A 21,697-nucleotide genomic window follows, 5' to 3' on the forward strand; every position below is an offset into this window, starting at 1 on the left:
GCGCTCCACTGCGCCGTCTCTCATAGTGATGTGGTGGTTTTGAGACGTAAACCTCCACATTATTATAACAATTCAAATTGACGAATAATATGAGAATACCACTTTGCATGGGCGGTACTCCAAATAAAACTAAATGGCAGTATCACCTAAAGCTCTGAACAATTCAGAGATTCTGATTAATTTTTAGTCTTTAAAATATTTGAATTCTATTAATTTTATGAAGCGAAGATGGCTCGTGGTAAAAAGCTGGAAGAGGCTTTAGCATCACCACAAAGCAGAACGCAATAGCGTAACGGGCCCCGTTCGGATCGCCTTCTAAAACGGCAGCCTCTCCGAGGACACCTCAACCGGGGATACTCCGGGGGCACCTCAACTGTGTCGACAGGAAAGAAGCGTCTGAGCGAGTAACATTGGCCGTTTCAAACTATCTTTCGATGCCTACACTCAAAGGAAATTAGCGAAGTGAGCATTACGTTGTAATTATTTATCTTGCGAATCAGCGAAAGGCCCAGTAATTGTCCGTAAAGCAACACGTGAACGTACGCCGTTTACCTCACTTTGCCACTTTGCTGAGGATTTTGTTGATGATGGCCGTTAAATATGTCTGAGCGCTTTGTAATGTTTCGGGCCTTTGAAGCCTTCTCTCTGGGGGCGATTCACATTTCTTGACGCCTGGAGCAGTTCTGTGTACGCTGCTACCACGCAATATTACATGCGTTGAGAAGAGTCATCAGATTACACGAAATTTGTATGAGGTTTATCTCGGAAGCAGTTAATATCAGTGACTCGTTACTCTGGTAGGGCATCTATTTTCCGCGCAGAAGGCAGGCTAGGACTCCCTTATTAACTCAGGTTTTTTAAGGGTTAAGTTCCTGAAGCCGGGGGTCTGTACATGCTTTTGTCTCTCTTGGTACGTGACCACCTAGTTTTATGACTCACTCAGCAGGTGCGAATGGATGGATGGATGGATGGACGGACGGGCGGGTGGCTGGATGGACGGACGGACGGACGGACGGATCGACAGGCAGGCAGGCAGATAAAACCCTGCGAAGCTTCACCTCACTAATCATCATTCACTCCTTGGATATGCTGTGATTTTTTATCAATCATTTATGTGCATCTATATCAAATTTCAACTCACTGACAATGACTACTCTTCACTCCCAACCAACGATGCCACCACCAACGCCGATACCGGAATTACCATGAAATTAGCCATTTAACGCAATCACTTTAATGGCGTAAAGATTATGTAGTTAAAAGCATGCTAATTTTCATTCGTGAAAACGACGATGACGTTCCTTCTCGTATGGCCGGTAACCTACACGCGGGAAAATCACATCAGTGACGCTCCAGGTATGAGAGCTCTGCTAAAATTGTACCGGAGATAATTTAACCGAATATCATATTACATTTAACGTTAAATGTTACTTGAAAATAGCAGCCTAGACATTTTAGCTCTTCAAAACATACTAGAATAATGTACAAGTTTATCGTTCCATCGCTCGTACTGGGTACTGCCCAGCCTTCAAAAGAGAAATTTCAAATTCAAAAGAGAAATATGAATTTCTGCTGTTACTATGCTGTCTGATCTGAATGGAGAAAATAAAAATTATTTCACTATTAATGTTTTCAAGTGCTTTTTTTCTTTTTGTTATAAATATTTATAACTCTAATAGTATAAAAACTTCATGTAATCAATTCTTGGCCAATTTTTCTGTGTGGGTAAGAGTCATGGTAGAAGTATCATCATCACCGTTCATTCGTTGCGGGGCCACGCGTCGGCGGTAGGTGAGCCAATATGAATAGATCTCGTAAAAATTGGTTACGTTAGCGTCGTCGACTGATGGTTAAAACGGTGGCATCGGTCCCTGAAGGCGCAGTCACTCATCCAGCGGAATTAACGTACTATAGTCGGATACAACTTAACAAGTCCGTATATACCCCGCCCAGACGGGCGAAGCGCTAGAGCCAATCACCTTCGCGACTAAAGAAATAGTTCTTCTCGTGCACTGGACGGTGCTCCCGCAAGGCGGAGTATCCGACCGTATGGTTCATGACGTCAGCCCGGAGTGCGCGCTCATTGGTGCAGGCTCGTGGGCACCCGCCTTTAAGAAAGAAATGCCGCGGACTTCCCGAAGTTGTATCTGGCTATAGAGTGCTCACTCTAGATGATTGTCACATGTCTACAAAAAAAAAAAAAAACTGAAACAGCGCTAACCACATGACAAGAGAAAGAACACTCAGTCTGTGTTGTAGTTCGCGCTGTTAGCTCTTTTTCTGGAAGTTACCGTTATATTAAGATGGAGGCGGAAATGTTGTAGGCCCGTGTGCTCAGATTTGGGTGCACGTTAAAGAACCCCAGGTGGTCGACATTTCCGGAGCCCTCCACTACGGCGTCTCTCATAATCATATGATGGTTTTGGGACGTTAAACACCACAAATCATCATACCGTTAGCTTAACAACCACTACAACAACGAATTGCAGTCTTTCATTCCTGATTATATCAGTGATGAAAGACAATCGTTTCATCTCATGATTGAAGCGTCTACTTACCCACCTGTGGTCAAACAGCCAATCAGCGCGCATCGAGAGCGGTGTCTCCAAGGATTAAAGTCTCAGAATACGGTCCTCTCAACTTGTATTATCGCGAAGAAGAGAAACACCTCCAGAGTATATAAAGCGTGATTTTTGGCACAATCCAACCCTTACGCATACCTTGCCTGTCGCTTGGCAAATCAGTCCTTTCAGCAGGTGTCACCATATCGCTTCTTGTTCGGACTAATGTTACCGTATGTGTTAACTTCAGCCAGAATATACAGTAACTACTCTATGCTGCCATCGTAGGTGGGACTTACTCAGACTCACTCAAGAAATGCACCTTATTGCGCTTTAGGCTGACCTGGACTCACGACGCTCCAAAATTTTCTTCAACCGAACTCACCCAGACTCCAACTCATCGAAATATTACTCACCCGGGTTCACTCAGATTCAAACTCATGGCTTGATCTGTGTCTGAGTGACTCCTATAGTTGGTCGATTCATGGGTGAGTTTGCCGACCTATGTGTGCCATAACATAGGTATTTAAAGTATAAACTACTGTGTGTGTCACGTATACTGCATCTGCTCTCTGCGGCTCCGTAGGGAGCATATACAGTAATTCTTGCTGCCGCTGATGCTGTTTCATTGCGTGTGCTCGTTATCCGCGAGTCATGCCTGACACTTTAAACACTCAAGCCGTGCGACAGCGCCAGCCTAAGCAAGTTGCTAGCGCTACAACTGAACGACCGACGCTTTACATTACGTGAGGACACCTATAGACTGGCCACGAAATATAAATACCTTTTCAGGTCAGTACAGGCTCTCTAATACTTTCGAGCAATGGAAGGAACAGCTCGCCAGCTCTTATTTAGAAGGACAGCTTGTGCTACTTGGTCACATCAGGTGGGCGGCAGTAGACAGGGGAGCTCTGGATTTGTGGTCCCACCCATCGAGCGCATAACCCTTTGTTCCAAATCCTTATGAATAAAGTTATTCATCTTCTTGGGCGGCGGTGACACCAGCTGAAAGCGAAGGTTAGCCAAGCGACAGACAAGGCGTGTTCGGGTTGTGTCAAAAGCCACGCTTTCCGTTGTTTGCGTTTCTTTTCGTGGAGATAGTGCGTCTCGTCATTCGACCAGCATTGGGGTTTCGCGCCTTGTCACTATTACAAAGGCCCATGCATTGGTTGGTAACAACTTTATTGGAAGTCCGGCAGAGCTTTCGCCGACCGGGCCTTAGGTCTTTCGCGTGGGGACGTCAAGACCTTGCCTGACCACCGCCTCATGGGCCTGCTGGACGGCCCAGTGTTAGTCACCAAGGCTGGGGCTGCAGAGGGCAGCGGCCACTGCGGCGGAAGGGTGCCGGATTTAGCACCTTGCGGATTACTGGCGCAGTCCCAGATCATGTGGTTTAATGCGGCAAGCTCAATATGACATATCTTGCGTATATTTGTCGGATATATGTGGGGTGTAGTCTGTTAAATAGCGATGGGTTGGGACACGTGTGCGTCCGCAGCTGTCGTAGAGCCGCCGCCTGCATCCTGTTCATCTTCTCGCTGGGTAGAGGAAAGGTTCGGCGGGCCAGGTAGAAAGCCTTGGTAATTTCGTTATAAGTCGTCAAACGGTCTTTGGTGTTTCCCCATAGAGGACGGTCGCCGGCTCGCGCGCCTTGGCGTGTGCCGTCTCGTTCAGGTTGCGGTGTGTCTCCGATACCTCTCCCATGTGAGCCGGGAACCACAGGAGTCTGGTTTGAAGCTCTACCTCTTGATGAAATTTTCTATTGCGCAGGACTCTGGCCGCTTGTTGCGAGATCCATCCTTTGGCGAAGTTTCTCACCGCTTGTATCGAGTCACAGAGGACAGTAGAGCATGACGGATCCGTGAGCACGAGCGCCACCGCTACTTCCTCCGCTTCTTGTGCGTGGTCACATCGAATACTTGCCGATATTCTCGTTTCGTATTTCCAATCGACGACCATGATTGGGAATCGCGAGTGGTCTGCATATTGAGCGGCGTCAACGAACCACGTTCCCATTTCGTCGGCGTATAAGTGCGCAGGAGAGCTCTTGCCCTGGCCACTCTTCTGCCTGGGTTGTGTTCCAGGTGAACGTTGCGTGGAATCGGCTCAACTCTTATCGTTTGTCGGATCGCGTCTGGCACAGCGACTTTCTGGCTTTGTTCGGCGTAGTAACGGATGCCGACAGTTTCTACGATCTGGCGTCCCGCTGTCGTGCCCCATAGTCTTTCGAGTTGTGAAGTGCGCTGTGCTTCGGCTATTTCGTTTAACGTACGTGTTGTGAAGTCCGAGTTTAAGCAGCAGGTGTGTGCTGGAAGGCCCATACATCTAATCTTTTGTTTCATGCGCGCGCGTGCCCCGTTTGCAGTCGCGCATTCGATTCGTCGGCGACCCCGTTTGCAGCCGCGACGAAATGGCGAAGAAGCCCTCGACGTGCTCCGTGGACCGGTCGGACCTTGTCGACTTCGTTGTCGACAACAGGTCCACCGAGGAGACTAGGGCCATCTACAACAGCTGGGCACCAAACTACGATGAGGTGATGACGATTACAGCTTTTGAAGAGACAGTTTATTAAAAGCTCCTTTACTTGAACTTTGCTTGCGACCGCTTTCAAGGCGGCGCAAACGCGTTTCAATTAAGCGCGCTGCCTTGAGTTGGTGGCAAGTCAAAGAACGTTTCTCAACATGGTAGTGAAGACATAATAATAATGAGAACTTGCAGACAATGATGCGAGGGAAAGTACGGGGAATGTTATTAGTGACCTTACAATGACGCGTATGATTATCTCGGACGTGTTGAGATAGCTTACGGGATTTCACGATTACAGACGATACTTTGCTAGGCCCACTATAGCACTGCTCAAATTGGTGATACGTCCACGTGTGGCCAATGGCGGTTGATGTTGGCTACCCTCTATTTTAAGAGCTACACTGTCTTCCATTTAGTATCAGTTCAATAATCTATTCACACATGTGCAAACAACAACCTTACGCGGGGCTCTGATTTTTATTTTATTCGATCTAGGACATGACTCTGCAGAAGTACAAGGCCCCGAGTGTCATGGCCCACTTCATCAACCAGGAACTACAGATCAAGAAGGACGCCGTCATTCTGGATGTCGGATGCGGAACGGGACTGCTCGGGGTGCAGGTATAAGCACATGGGGACGCATTCCTAAAGCATAGCGATCATTTTGGCATGTCCGCGGTATTCCAGGATTAGTGCGTTAGCGTTTGCGTTACTCCTGGACACCGGGCTCCCTAACCATCCTGGTACTCTTTGTCAAACTACGATGGCTTTTATAGATGTCTTCGTGTTCAATGCATGCCCTGATCGTTAAAGAAAAAATAGGAAAGACGGCTCGGAAATCTGGCGTGCTCAAGAGTTGAACACAGTCAAAAAGTTACGCCCGAAATGATGTATACAAAACACACTTGGTTACTGCAAGGATAAATATGACCATGTGTTTGATTTCTGTAAAAATTGGCGGTCCCACCACCGCGGTTTCTCAAGAGCTTCTGTAAGCAAGTGAATGGAAGCTCTATAGCTACCGCTCTTACCATTTTCTCATATTCTGTGTTTAGAGGCGTAGCCACAATTTTTTTTTGGGGGGGGGGGGGGGAAGGGGTATTATACTTTATGTACTTGCGTGGGTTTGTACGTGTGTGGATATATATACGCGAGCAAAATTGAAAATTTTCAGGCTAATTTGAACACCCTCCCTTCATCTACGCCCCTGTCGAAGAGTATTTACAGCCTCAAAGAGGACGAATACGCCTGTCGAAACGTTGCCTCCAGCGACACCACGCCCTCTTACAATTTTTCATTCCTGTACGTTACGCTAAGTTTCTGCCGCTTCCGCCTCAGGTGACTGGTAACCAGCAAACGCTGGGAAGATGACGGAAAAACTTGATCTGTATATGCACGGTATACACTGAAACAATAAATAATGTTGCACATACTCTGACATTAAAATATATCAAAACAGACGCGTACTGCCTGTAAACTTATCTCTATGCACTGAAAGCACTAAAACATGAAATAATATGGCACATACTCTGACATTAATATATGTAAACAGGCACTCGCCGCAAACTTAAGCTCTCTATGTGCACCAACAACAATGAAACACGAATTATTATTCTGCATATTTTGACATGGCTATATGAAAACAGGCCCTCTCTGCACCATTGAGAGTACAACACTTCAAATAACTAAATTCGTGTTTTGGCCGCTGCGGTGACTTAGTGTTTTCGGTGCTGGGCTACTGACCCAAAACACGCGGGTTGTGACGCCGGCCTTGGCAGTCTCATTGCGAAGGTGGCAGCATGCTATAGGCATGCTGTGGGATTACAATGCCACGTATTCCAAAGAGCGAGGAGCCGTCCACTACGCGGCGTATTTCGTAGCATCGTAATCACCAGCTGCATACCACGGCGGCAGCTAAATCAGCACTTCCTTGAACAGACCACGTCCTGTCGGAATCTGTGGTACCCAGTGTCATCACCTTGTAAACATACTAACAACTGGCGATTATTGGAGCCTTTATACAAAGTTATATCGTTTGAACTTAATGAAGCAGATGCTTTCGACCTCGCCCTCTATTCTTGGAGGTTGCGCTTTCTCACTGCGCTCGCTCCTCCAGCTCAAGAACCTCGGGTACAACTGCATCGACGCGTTGGACTACAGCGACGAGATGCTGAGCGAAGCGAAGAAGAAGGACATCTACAGGCGCGACTTCCTCGAGAAGGTCTTCAAGAACAACAAGCTTCCCATCAAAGACGGTGAGCATATGACGAGGGACTCGAGCTTATGTTGCACAAAAAAACGAGTACAGTGGCAAGAAGTACATTGTTGCAGAGCCATCTGCCAAGCTTTAAGTGACCCCTAAATCATCCAGAAGTAGAAAATCGAGCTGTGCGTGTCACAGTCGTTTATGAGTATACAAGAAACATGCCCACCGCGGGAGTGTATAGTGATTAGAATGCTCCGCTGTTGACTCGAAGGTCGTGGGTTTGATCCCTACGGCGTGCTTTCACATTTTGGTGAAGGCGAAATGCTTGAGGTTCATGTCCTGTGTGATGCGCAGGCACGTCAAAGAACACCACATTAATTGATTGATTCATTTGTGGGGTTTAGCGTCCCAAAACCACCATATGATTATGAGAGACACCGTAGTGGAGGGCTCCGGAAATTTCGACCTCCTGGGGTTCTTTAACGTGCACTCAAATCTGAGTACACGGGCCTACATCATTTCCGCCTCCATCGGAAATGTAGCCACCACAGCCGGGATTAGATCCCGCGACCTGCGGGTCAGCAGCCGAGTACCTTAGCCCCTAGACCACCGTGGCGGGGCAAAGAACACCACATGGTCAAAATTTCCAAAGCACACCAGTACGGTGTCGCTCATAATCATATCGTGGTTTCCATTTGTGAAACCCAGATATCCTTCAACAAACATATAACCACGCGAATTTCTCGAAGTGGTGCCGTAATAACAGTGTTTGGCGCGTTTGGTGGTTCAAGAGCGCCTTCCGCTCTCCCCGCTCTTCCCTTCTCTATGCACCATTCACCGGCTCCTCGAAGTGTGAGGAGAAAAGGTGGTAAGCGCCTACCCTCGAGCAGGCAAACGCGTTCTGTTTGTGGACGACATGAACTGACGGGAAGCGGCTGACGTCACGGCGAACATTGAGGAATACGGAAAGGCCCGGGTATTAAGTGGGAATTGTCCTTAAAGTGGCGGCGTGCCCGCGGCTCGTAGCGCAGCCACGTTTGGAACTCTTGGGGCGATGACATTCTGAGCTTCATCCGCACATTTACTTGAAATCTTGAAAAGCTAGTGAAGGCGGTTTAGGATTCCTTTAATTAGTGCCAGTAACAGCCCGGCAATGATTTACGGTGTGTTCCGTATGGTTCTACAAACCCATAGACCACCAAAATAAATGATTACCACCTAGGCTCGTTAACTGTCTTCGAGCCCTATACTCACTGCAGCTCAAACTTGGAAAAAGCATAGTCATGCTGGCTCACGCGGAATGAGGTGTGCCATTATAAGCCATACCTTTTGATCGATGCTCATTGTATGCTGTCGCCATCACTGCAGTGAACACCTACATATATTTTGCATCTAAATACGGTGTTCGGATATGGATACCGTATGTCCTGCGAAGATACCATGTATTTAAAGAAAGGCAAAAGTAACACGGACTAGGTTTTATGGCCGTCAATGAGTTCCCGCGGACAGTTCTACAAAAAAGGCGTTGATGTCCTGACCCCCAACCCCCCCAAGTTTTTGTGGATGACATTTTGCGCAAAAAAAATGCCATGAAGAAAATTCTAGACAAAAGCAAAGAGAGGGTAGGGTGTCATTCGTTAGAAGCTTTTTATGTTAGGGAAACAGGTGACAACTGTGTGACACTTTCGTTGCTCTGTGTAACGCAGTAGATTTTGTTGACATTAGGTGATCTTGACATGTGTTCCCCGACCCCACCCCACCTTTCTTCTTTCGATTTATTTGACGTCTGGAAAAGTGCACATATTTATATATGCAGTGATCAAATGAATGAAACTAGTTGATAGTTTGCATTCTTTTAATTGATTCTGTCGTTTTCCTGTGTTCGTTCGATCGACTGCGCAACAATTCCCAACACACTTATGTACCAACTCGACCAACGAGCCTAACAAGAAGTTGTAAAAAAATGAACCATTGATGATCGCAGGGTAAAAGCTACAATATCTGCAGCTTGACCAGCCACTCCACCCTGTCACAATGGCAGCAACTTGTGGTGCGGAACGAGTTTTAGATGTAAGCAAAAATTTGCACCCACACTGCCTAATCGAAAAGTAATGTAGATTCCTGAAGCTGGCATCAGAAGCATTTACGGACGACGAAGTGGTACAGGCCCGATGTGATAACATATGTCTTAAACAGATTGTTAAAATGTTCCAAGTTCTCAGAGCTTTTGATGCACCTAAGTATACACTGAACACCGACCAAGAAGTCCTGCAGCAATGCTGTAAACCTCTAAACCCCGCTATCGCCGCAGGGTTCCCCTTCAGCAGCGCGAAGACTGGTCGCAGTGCCCCCTCTCCCTATAATGTTGATAAATGGGTTAATAACGTTTGCTGTCGGGCTAGTTGGTGCATAACTGAACTGAACTGTATCCGATGTCTTACAACCCGCTTTCCAGGCTGACTCCTCCTCCTCCTTCTCAATAAACACCTTCTTCTCCTTCTTCGATCCTGTCTAACGTTTGCGCCATCAGTTCGAATTCCGTTAATGTATAAGGCTGACCTTGCGCCACCTCCGTACCGAGTCATAGCCCACCCCTTCCTAAAATGCCTATCTATGGGGCTGACGCTGACCTTACGACCCCCGCCTCCCCGCCTGAGTCACAGTCCCCCCCCCCCCCCCATATTATGAGAATGTATTGGGCTGACTTGTAGCCCCCCTTCTCCTTTAGGTGACTATATATGGATGCACACGCCGATGGTTGTGGGTGCTCTAGTGCACGCGCAACGTGCTGCATTTGGGAAGGACACACAGTTTAGAGTAAACTTTTAGCAGTATAAGAGGTTGTTTCTGACTCTCCGTAGCGTGTGCCGCAAACATGGAGCAGTGGAGCACACTTATTTACCTCCATGTACAGTGGCATCTCCTCTCCCTCTATTTCGTGCTGTGCAGCTGAGTACGACGTTGTGGCCCTGTGCGGTTGCCTCATGCCCGGTCACATCATGCCTGATGCTCTTCCCGAGGTGGCCAGGCTCGTCAAGCGTGAGTTTTGATTGATTGATTGATTGATCCTTTTCATTTCATGCGTATAAAGTATAGCTTGTTGATAGGCCATCATAGTCGCGGGGAAAGACTGTGCGATAAGAACACTACAAGGAAGACCAAACAGTAACAGCGCTGTGTAGCAAGTACACTTCTTTTCACGCCACAAATATGTGCGCATTCTGGAAATGTAGGGAGTCGGGCTGGAATACTTGTTCACGGTCCCGTTTGGCCTTCTTTCCGAGTTTAATCGCGCTCATTTTTATTTTGCTATGAGGAATACATGTGCCTCGGTCCGCCACTCCCTCCTCCCGTGTGCCTTAACGTGCCTGTCTGACTCTGTCGGTCCAGTGTGTCTCTTATTTGTACGGACTTATCGGCATAGTGAGGGGGGCGGTAAAGTTAACCACAGCAGACCCCACTCCCTCCCCTCTTTGTAAAATTCGAAGAAAAAACAACAACTTCGCGACGGATGCAATTGAAGCGATAATGGGCATCTCACGACGCCCTGCTTCTGGTCCTCGGCTTTCCAGGGTTAACCCTTTGAGGATCAAAGACGTATGCGCACGTCATGTGCTAACAACAAGAAGACGATCAAACAGGTGCACGTACGTCATTGCCTGTACATTTAAAAAGCGCACCTTATTCGATCGTTTCTTTTGCTTGGCATTTACTTTACTGCCACACTGTGGGAATGCGGGAAAATTTTTGCTTGTTCCTATGTGTCGCCTTTTTGTGTTTTTATGCTTTACTATAACGATGCGCCGGCTAGTTTCGGTTAAATATCTGCGCGACAGGTCTGACTTGCAGGTAGGAACACTTGGCACCCCTTACGCAATTAGGGGAGAGTAGTTTCCCCTCATTGTCTAACAGTACGGGATGTTGATGTTGCACCGTTACTGGCGCAAGGCGTTTAGAATTTGTTTTCTCAGAAACAGTGGACGTTAATAACATTCCAACAGAACATCTCCACCGAACAGAATATGCACAGACACACAAGTATATATTTCCGACGGTACTGAACAAACATCAGCCTACTAAAACCAGGAAGGTCGAAAGACGAGATTCACGCGTCTCTCACAAATTAACACAAAAGGGCAAGACCAGTGCCGAAGTAATTCCTCTTCACCAATAAATGAGAGCTCCTCTGGCAGAACAGATAGCAGCTCCTCGTACAGTTGCTCCGAAATAAGGGAAAAGGCGTGACGGCGACTAGCTGCAGCAACCGCCTCACATCGATTGCTCCAGAGACATTACGCACCAGAAACAATGAGAAGGCAGGTGAAGCGGCCTCGAAAAGAACGACCAGAAGAAACGAAGCGAATTACTCCGAGGCCATGAAATCCGGCATGCACGGCCCTCCAGAAAACACGAGCAAGGTTACAATTGAGAATTAACAAAAAGCCAGTTCCTTCCGTCTCTTTCAACCTTTCGCCACGTCTTACAGGCCCTTCTTGTCTCCCCCCCCCCTTTCTCTCGGTGCACCAGCCTGTGCGAGTCATTATGGCTGTTTACATGTGTTAAATTGCCTGCATATAGTCTTTCAAGTTTATGTCTTGTGTACCTGTCTTGTCATCTTTTATCGTTCTGTGTGGTTATAATCTAGTGTATTGATGCAATTTATACAATTCGTACCAGCGGTTGTCGTTAAACGCCACAGCTTATCTTGCAATGAGCGAAACGCGCTCGCCGACGTGTCGCGATGAGCCTCAACTCGATCCTTCCGCAGCCAGCGGCCGCCTGATGTGGATCCACCGCACGCTGGACGCCTACGAGAGCAAGTCCGAGCAGTTCCTGGAGACCCGCTTCACCGGCATGCTGCAGTCGCTGTGTCGCCAGTTCCGCATGGAGATCGTGGTCCGCAAGAAGGTCCAGGAGTACCGGAACAAGTGCGACGGCCAGATTTTCGCGCTCAAGAAGAAGGCGTAAAGACGCGTGGTCTCCGCGAGTGCGCATCTTCCGTGGATGCTAAGCTATAGCGAGGAGTGCAAGAGCTCGTTTCGTGCACTCTTGAGAGACGCTTGACGTGTGGCGCTATCCGGATCTCTCCCTCCTAGTTTGACCGATCAGCCCCTGCTCCTCGTAGTCGCGTCCTTCAAATTGAACCTGCCGAAAAAATTCAGGCGTATTGCTTTCGTACGACGTCAGTAAATGATAACCTTTTGTATGCACACGTGTTGCTAGTGCTGGCAGCATCACACACGTGAGCAAAGTTTTCATGGTCCCTTGAAAGACATCTTTTTAAGGGCGAAGCTCCTTAGGGTGTGGGTCGTCCCCTCGTAATAGTTTGTTGCAGTAGTAGACATTTCTAGTTAGCTTTAGGAATTGCTCACTAGATGGCGTTGCGTGTATATGTCCTTGTCAGTTCGGGCTGTCACGGTGGATGGACGTGTTTTTTGAGCGCTCCGGATCGACTGCGCAGATAAGTGTTTTTGCATGTTTTGAGCTTGTCTTTATAATTATAACGCAGCGGTTGAAATCTTCGTAGCACTTATTTTATGGTACGGCTTTTTCGGGGGCCAGTCACCAGGTATTTATTAGTTAGTGCGGGTGTGTGTGTTTGAATTTTTGTTGTTGTTTTTTTTTTCTTTTGCCACCCCGTGGGGGAGGTGCGCGTACATTGGACACGCAAATTTTTGTAGTAGAGCTTAGACTTTCTTTTTTTTTCTCGTAGTGCAGGGCTCGAGTTTAGTAATTATCGAGTATAGGGACAATTGGTGTCAGAAAGACATGGTTAAAAAGACTGTAAAGTGTTCAGGATGTGGAATGGGTTTGAAAGTGGACCCAAGCGTGGAAGCGGATGGAGAAAAGGCTGACGCGAAGTGTAGGCAATGTGAGGTTGAGGAAAAAAATGAAGAAAATGATGGTTGCCAAGAGTGAACTGCTGATGAGAATCGCCGAGTTTGAGACTGCGTTGGCGACAGAGCAAAAGAAAACGAGGGCAATGGGAGAAAGACTGAAGTCCGCCGAGGAAGCACTAGCGAAGCTGAACAAAGAAGTGGCCTACGGAGAGAACAGTAGGGAACCGGCAACCAGAACGGTGGACAAGGAAGAGCAAGCAAGTTTGGAAAAAACAGGTTTAGCCGGTTCAACTGTCGCAAGGCCCAGCTTCAGCGAGGTAGTGGTGGGGCTGGGAGGGAACAAAGCAGCCGGCGTCACAGGTGCAAGTAGCCCCCAGGTGCAGGACGCTCCAGCTGAAAAGTCACAGCATGTGATAATCGCCGGGGACTCGAATTTAAATCGATGCACAGAAACCATCAAAGAGGGGGTAAGAGGTGACAAGAAGGTTGCAGTAGGGGCGTTCCCAGGACGCAAGCTTGAAGCACTCATGAGGCAAGCGAGCGCAAAACTCAAAACAACAGCCGATAGACGAAACCTTGTGATGATTTCAGGTGGTTTAAACCATGTCTTAAATGAAGATACAGCAGGACTAGCAGCCACACTGGCGAAAGGCGTCGATGACATGCGCGCCACTTCTCCTAAGGTACAGGTAGTGATATGCACGATACCGGAGGTACCGGTACGTGATAGCAACCTGCAAAGAGCGGTTGTCAATGCAAACCAAGAGATATGGCGGATGAGTCGAGAGAAAGGCTTTGAGGTGGTGGAAATAAACAGAGAGGTGCATAGGTGGGGTGGTTTTCAACGAGACAGAATTCACTTCGATGGGCGGCTAGGTCATGAGGTGGGTTGGCGACTTGCAGGACGCGCAGTAGCTTTTTTGGGGGCAAGTGAGCCCTTTGGGGTGCAGGATAGCTAGTAACGAAGAAAACAACCAGGGAGACTCTTCGACAGGTGGTATGAACAGATACGATTCCAAAGTGGCACCAATATCTAAGATAGGTGGAGTCCGGGGCATAAATAGACGTAGCCACGAGCGCCGAGCCAATTCAGACATAGGGTATATTAACATGCAGGGTGGTAGGAACAGGCTGAAGTGGGAAGAGATAGAAGAACAGCGAAGGGAAGAGAGGCCGATGGTATACGGTTTTGTAGGAACACATCTCAGGGACATAGAACAACCTCCGAATGATCCGGACTACGCGTGGGAATATTGTAATAGAACAGAAGGCAGTAGAAAGGGGGGTGGTATTGGGGCATTCATTCATAAAAGTACAGACTGGCTAAGGGTCAAGCAGGAGTGCAAGGAACATTTATGGCTAAAAGGGAAAGTGTCAGGTCAAATGACACTCCTTGGTTTCGTGTACTTGTGGACGGGAGCAAAGGCCAGAGAGGAAAACCAGGCAATGGTAGGGTGTATATCAAAGGACATTCGGGAGTTAGGAAGAGAGTGCGAGATAATTATACTAGGAGACATGAATGCGCACATAGAAGATATAGATGGGTATACCGACCCGACAGGCAAAATGATCATGGATATGTGTGAAAGGCTTGATTTGATCATTTGCAACACTACCGAGAAGTGTGAAGGGCAAATAACATGGGAGGTAGGAAGGCTGCAGTCGACGATAGATTATGCACTGATGTCACATAGGATGTACGATAAGCTCAGGGGAATGCACATAGATGAAGGAGGCTCCAGAAGTCTGGGTAGTGATCACAAACGTATCAAGCTAAGTTTTGGAAGAGCAGTGAAAGTGGGAAGTAGACAAGATGAGCAACTACAGGAAAATTTTTATCCAGAAAGGCAAATTGAAATAGCCATTAAACAAATTGAGAAAGTAATCACGGAGGATAATAAGACAGTGTGGACATACACGAATGTAATTAGACTCTTTGAGCTAGAGCTTGCTAAGACGCGTGACAAGTCTCCCCGGAAAAGAAGACAAAAACCCAAAAGTTGGTGGGATGAGGAAGTTAAGAGAGCCATACCAAAACGTCAGGAAGCCTCTAGGGAACACAGACATGCTAAGCAGTGGGGTGAACCGACAGATGATGTTGAAAGAAAATGGGAAACCTTTCTAAGCTGTAGAAGGGATGCATTCCTACTGATCAATGAAAAGATTAGAAGAAAGGGAGCTCAGTGACTGGCAGAAGTACATAAAAAAGATAGAAAGGCAGCTGCGAAATTTTGGAACTATCTAAACTCTCTAAGAAATGAGACGAGCCTAGAGCAGAGTTTCATAACTACAGCCCAATGTGCTAGGCTAGAAAGGGGACGAAGCTATTGAATATATAAGAACAAGGGTGACAGAAAAATTTCAATAAAGGAGAACTTCATGCACCACAATAGACAAGGACGAATCAAGTGGTGCGATTGCTCCATTTTCACAACGAGAGTGGGAAAGGGCTGAGAAAAGGGTTCCTAGTAGTACATCAACAGGCCCAGATGGCATTCCAATTAGGCTGATAAAGACATTAGGTCCGAAGTCTAAGCAGGCTTTGAAAGAGGCAATGAGCACAATAATAATCGATGGTGAAGTTCCCGATGGATGGAAACTTAGCAGGATGAGCATGATCTATAAAGGAAAGGGGGACAAAGCTGACATAAACAACTACCGTCCTATAACAGTGACATCAGTGGTCTACAGGCTGGCGATGCAGATTATAAAGGAAAGACTGCAGGCATGGATAGAGGATGAGGGGGTGCTGGGGGAACTGCAGAATGGGTTTCGGAAACACAGGAGGTTGGAAGACAATCTGTTCTCTCTGACGCAGTGCATCGAAATAGCAGAAAAGGAACACAGGTCCCTGTGGCTAGCATTTTTGGATATCAAGGGAGCGTACGATAGCGTGGTTCAAGAGGAATTGTGGGGAATACTGGACACACTAGGCGTGGAACATGTAGTCAATAATCTTTTAAAGGGTATCTATAAAGGTAACAAGGTAGTTATAAAGTGGGAAAAACAGGTATCCAATCCTGCAGAGGTAAAACGGGGGCTTAGGCAGGGGTGCCCCCTGTCACCCTTATTATTCATGATGTACCTACAAAAATTAGAGGCCAACTTAGAGGGAAGTGGACTGGGCTTCAATCTCTCTTTAGTCAAACAAGGAAAACTTATTGACCAGGCACTACCAGCATTAATGTACGCAGATGATATAGTGCTAATGGCCAACAACAAGGAAGATTTGCAGAGATTGGTGGACATCTGCGGTAATGAGGGAGATAGGTTAGATTTTAGATTCAGTAAGGAAAAATCAGCAGTCATGATTTTCAATGACAACGAAGGCAGTGAGCTTAGAATACAGGAGGTCACGCTAGAGATAACAGATAAATACAAATATCTGGGCGTATGGATAAGCAATGGGACCAAGTATCTGAGGGAACACGAAATATACGTGACGACTAAAGGTAACAGGAATGCAGCGGTCATGAAAAATAGGGCACTGTGGAATTAAAATAGGTATGATGTTGTGAGAGGAATATGGAAAGGGGTCATGGTTCCTTGGCTGACGTTCGGCAATGCGGTCTTGTGCATGAAATCGGAAGTTCAAGCAAGATTAGAAATTAAGCAACGTGGAATAGGTAGGCTTGCTTTAGGAGCTCACGGGAATACACCAAATCAGGGAGCACAAGGTGATATGGGGTGGACATCATTTGAGGGCAGGGAAGCTAGCAGCAAGATAAAATTTGAGGAGCGATTGAGAGAAATGGGGGAGGAGCGTTGGGCTAGGAAGGTCTACTTGTACATGAAGAATGTCGATACAAAATGGAGGAAGCGAACCAGGAAGTTGACTGGTAAATACTTAGAAAACAGCAGGTGTCTAAACCAAAAAGAACTATCGGTTAAGAAGAAAGTGAAGGAAACGGAGACTGACATGTGGAGAATGGGCATGATTAAGAAGTCGGCACTAGAGATCTATCGATCTTTTAAGCAGGAAAATTCCAAGGAAAGGATCTATGATAATACTCGGGGTAGTTCTCTACTGTTTGAGGCCAGGACGGGAGTACTGCGAACCAAGACATATCGGGCCAAATACGAAGGGGTAGACACAGTATGCAGTGCGTGTGGAGAGGAAGAAGAAACTGCCGAACACTTGATAATGTTCTGTAAAGGGCTTCACCCTATAGTTCAGGATGATGGCGCAGAGTTTTTCAAAGCACTGGGATTTGGGACAGCGAGGGCAAAATAGACTTTAAGCGGGTAGACTTAACTAGAAGGAGGTTATCTGATTGGTGGCTAAAGTCAAGTCACGAGTGAAAATTAAACCCTTCACTGCGAAGTACGAATCCTCAACTTCATTATTTAAAGAAAAAAAAAAGATAAATGTAATGGTTAGTTCACTAAGTATTACGGCTAGGTGGCGTTAGCTGCCGCCCGATCTAAAGGATACAGCCACATCCATCCATCCATCCTTGAAGATATCACTAGAAGGCGTTAGTGGTTTTAGTATAGTTGTTGCTTAGAGAGGATAGATGGCGATGATATAAAAAAATTGCAGCATATCTATGAAGTGAATGATGAGTGGGGCGAAGCGTCCGTCCGTCTGTCCGTTTGTCACACAGACAGACAGACAGACAGACAGACAGACAGACAGACAGACAGACAGACAGACAGACAGACAGACAGACAGACAGACAGACAGACAGACAGACAGACAGACAGACAGACAGACAGACAGACAGACAGACAGACAGACAGACAGACAGACGTTTCGCTCCACTCATCAAAATTCACTCCATGGATGTGCTGTGATTTTTTTTTATTCAGTTTCTTTGCAGTTGATTGCATCGACCCACCCTTTGCTTTCGATAGCCTTGTGCAGGTAAAGCGCCTTTGCGCTGCTTGCGGAATAGGATGCGTCCCAATCTTTCTTCCACTCACGTTGTTTCCGGTGCCTTACAGATCGGTCCACCTGTGTCTAAGCGATGATGTCATATGATGACGTTCAAGCGGTGCCATGCTATGATACGTAATAGTGAGAGCGACATCACAGTGATATAAGTTCTGGTGATATTGGACGCCATTTTGACGACATCACATGATTATTTCTTTTTCTGCATTGCTTTATGTTGACGTTGCCGACGGTCAGTTATCGCTTTTTATTATGGTTTAAAACTTATCTTAAACCGCGGGGATGTGACTAAACTTAAACCACGGGAAAGACGAGGGAGTGACGTACACAACCCTCGCCATGAGCTACTTCGCATCTAATATTACTCATCCAGACTGAGGCTTAAGGCTTGATCTGAGTCTGAGTGAGTCCGGGTGAGTTGATTCATGAGTTCGCCGACCTATGGACTCCCCTTCAGTATCCCTGTATCGTTTCGCACTACTTGGAAACTGTACCTATGATTGAGTCTAGTTACGACTGAGAGACAGAATTAAACGCCTATTATATGTTCTGCGCGAGAAGAAAATTGGCAGATCCCACGTACACTGGTAATCGATGATATGCGAAGCACAAACGAGGGCGATTGATATGTTACTTGAAACTCGGCACAAGGTTACGAGGCGCGCGCAAATAATGTCGTACACAACTTCCTTGTCGTTATTATCATGTTTGGACGTGTCATTTACCTTCGTCGTCTATTCACGCCACGTGATACCGAATTTGGTACATATGTGAAGCTAGTGAAACGGCCGCAAGCACGCTATGAGCGTAGCAAGTAGTCATGTTTTACATGACACGCATGTACTGATTATCATGTTTAGGCGTGTCATTTACCTTCATATTGGTAGGAAGCGCAGCCACTATTACACAGAACACACAGCACAAGCGTTGTGTGTCCTGTGTAATAGTGGCTGCGCTTCCTACCAAGATGGATTCATAGAAACTGGCCCGATGCAATTGTTTATTCATTTACCTTTATCGTCCGATCGCGTCACGCGATACCCAATTTGGCATATGTGAATCTAGCAAAACAGTCACGAGCGCATCATAAGCGTGTCATGTAGGCATGTTGTTACATGACACGCATCTCATGATTATTATCTTAGCACCAGTCACATACCTTCGTCATCCATTGAAATCCCGTTATACCAAACTTTGTATATGTGAAGCTAGTGGAACAGCCGCGAGAGCGTCATGAGCGTGACGTACAGTCTTGACTCGTGACTTATATGGCATGCAAGTCATGATTTCCGTGTTAGGTTCTGTCACTTCTGTTCGCCATGCAGTCATGTCACACCATACCAATTTTGCAACATTTCGCGTGATTGAAACCACCACAAGAGCAACAAGACCATGAAATGAAAATCGTGACATACATGTATTGATAGTTATGTTTAGACTAGTCAATTATGCTTGTCATATAGTCATGTTGTGCCATACCAAATTTGGTATCGATACTATTAACGAAAACGGCCAGGAGAGCTAAACTTCATACGCGATGGATGGATGGATGGATGGATGGATGGATGGATAGATGGATGGATGGATGGATGGATGGATGGATGGATGGATGGATGGATGGATGGATGGATGGACGGATGAACGGATGGACGGACGGACGGACGGACGGACGGATGGATGGATGGATGGATGGATGGATGGATGGATGGATGGATGGATGGATGGACGGATGAACGGATGGACGGACGGACGGACGGACGGACGGATGGATGGATGGATGGATGGATGGATGGATGGATGGATGGATGGATGGATGGATGGATGGATGGATGGATGGATGGATGGATGGATGGATGAATGAATGGATGGATGGACGGAAAACTGTGAAGGCCTTATGTTTGCTCACTCAACCAGCAACACAAATGTGGAACTGCAGGGCAAAATGCAGAAACGCATTCGCTAGGACAACGCGTGAATGTGATCGCTCTATTGTGATCGCAGTGTCGGCGTATTGAGCTACTGGACGGCTTTCAGCTCTCCCATAGTTGAGTATCAAGCACTCTAAATCGTTAACCACTTTTTTTAAACACGCCTCCTTGGTTATTTTAGCGGGACGACTCAGTGCTCTCTCATAGTTGAGTGCAAAGTACTCGAAATCATTAAACATTTTTTTTAAGCAATGGCTCATTCGTACCCGCATACCCGCATACGAGCGGCACATAGCCGCCCGTGGGTATCGGCCACTGTTTGGTGGGAACTGTTTGACGACGTACGTGACGGGATTGTGGCATTATTCATGTCTTGACCAGCGCGTCACATTCGTCAAACCATCTTACCCTTCCATGCGAATTTTGCTTCACGCCAAGTAAAGGAAGTGACCACGAGAGCAACCAAACGTAAGCGGCTAGATAGATAGATAAGCTCAAAGTTGCCGGAGCTCGCTTATAAATGCTTCGCATTTAAAAATCAAGGGTCGTATGATTAGGCCTCGGGAATGTCTCTTCCCTAAGTGGTTCTAAGTGAGAAAGGAAAAGTGAGCCCCGTAATTGTCTGCATCAGGGTGCGACACCTCAACAGTAGCTCACAAGGGATGGGGGTGAGGAGGGATTAAAAGGATAGGATTAAAGGTATATATATAGTGAAAGATGCTCTGGGGGTGTGAGCGAGGACATATAAGGGGATAGGAGAAATAGGAAAGATGAAAACACGGTCACAGGAGTCCGAGGACGGGGCACCACTTGCGAGAGCTCTTGTCGGCGTCAGGAGATGACTGACGTAGGGCAAGTCCAGTAGGTCAGAGCTACGCTGTCGTCGGAGATCGGCGTCAGGAGATGACGCAGGGCGAGCCCAGTCGGCCAGAGCTACGCTGATGCCGGAGATCGTGAGGGCACAACCGGTCGGCACGGAATCCAGCAAGCGAATCCGGGAATGTTTTGAGTATTAAGTGATTACAGATATTATGTGATTCTGTGCAAGCCTAGTGACCATTTGTGTTCTATCTTCTCCATTTCCTCCTAAGAACCGTCATCTGTGATATCATCGCAGTATTACAAACTACATCACAGCTACGCTCTCTTGTTTGTACACGTCCCAGTGATGTCATTCGGTTGTCTTGTGCAATTATATTCACCTGGACTCCTGTTACTATAGCATGAAATAAACTTTTCTGTGCCTCCAGTTTATGTTTTTGCCCATGTATCTGAACTTTGTTTTTGTATATTCGTAAACGTATGTCCAGCAAGCAAATGTCAGGACGTTGAAATGCGATTGAAGTTCCCGTGTGTAGTATAATGATTTTTTTTCTAAATACATAACGAAGCGTTAATCATTCATCTTTTATTTCAAACACTGTCTAAACACTTGTATGGCTTGTGTGTGCTTGGTAGAATAATCGGCCATTTTGAGAACGAAACATTATCTGGGTGGGGATGCAATGCCAGGATGGAAATGAACACCAATCATCAACCAAAATTGACTTAATTGCACAGCGCAAAAAATAATAATAAAACAAAAAACGAGGACATGAGAAACTACACAACACAGCGCTGTTTTGTGTCCTTTCTCATGTCCTCTTTTTGAAATTTTTTTGTGCTGTGCAAGCATGTCGGTATATTTATAATTATGAGGGACGTCTTAGTAAAGAGTTCCGGAAATATCTACCCCGTGC

General features: G+C 46.7%; 1 protein-coding gene across 1 annotated transcript; it reads left to right on the forward strand.

Annotated features, from left to right (window-relative positions):
- The first annotated feature begins 1,749 nt into the window (after positions 1-1,749).
- On the forward strand, positions 1,750-12,299 carry LOC142771288 (methyltransferase-like protein 27). The gene is made up of 6 exons (XM_075872765.1): positions 1,750-1,787; positions 4,927-5,094; positions 5,583-5,708; positions 7,204-7,342; positions 10,243-10,332; positions 12,062-12,299. Exons 2-6 carry the CDS (start codon positions 4,972-4,974, stop codon positions 12,259-12,261), a joined length of 678 nt encoding a protein of 225 aa, XP_075728880.1. The 5' UTR covers positions 1,750-1,787; positions 4,927-4,971; the 3' UTR covers positions 12,262-12,299.
- The last annotated feature ends 9,398 nt before the right edge of the window (positions 12,300-21,697 follow it).

Source organism: Rhipicephalus microplus, chromosome 9, assembly GCF_043290135.1.
Source record: "Rhipicephalus microplus isolate Deutch F79 chromosome 9, USDA_Rmic, whole genome shotgun sequence".
In the NCBI taxonomy this organism is placed as follows: Eukaryota; Metazoa; Arthropoda; class Arachnida; order Ixodida; family Ixodidae; genus Rhipicephalus; species Rhipicephalus microplus.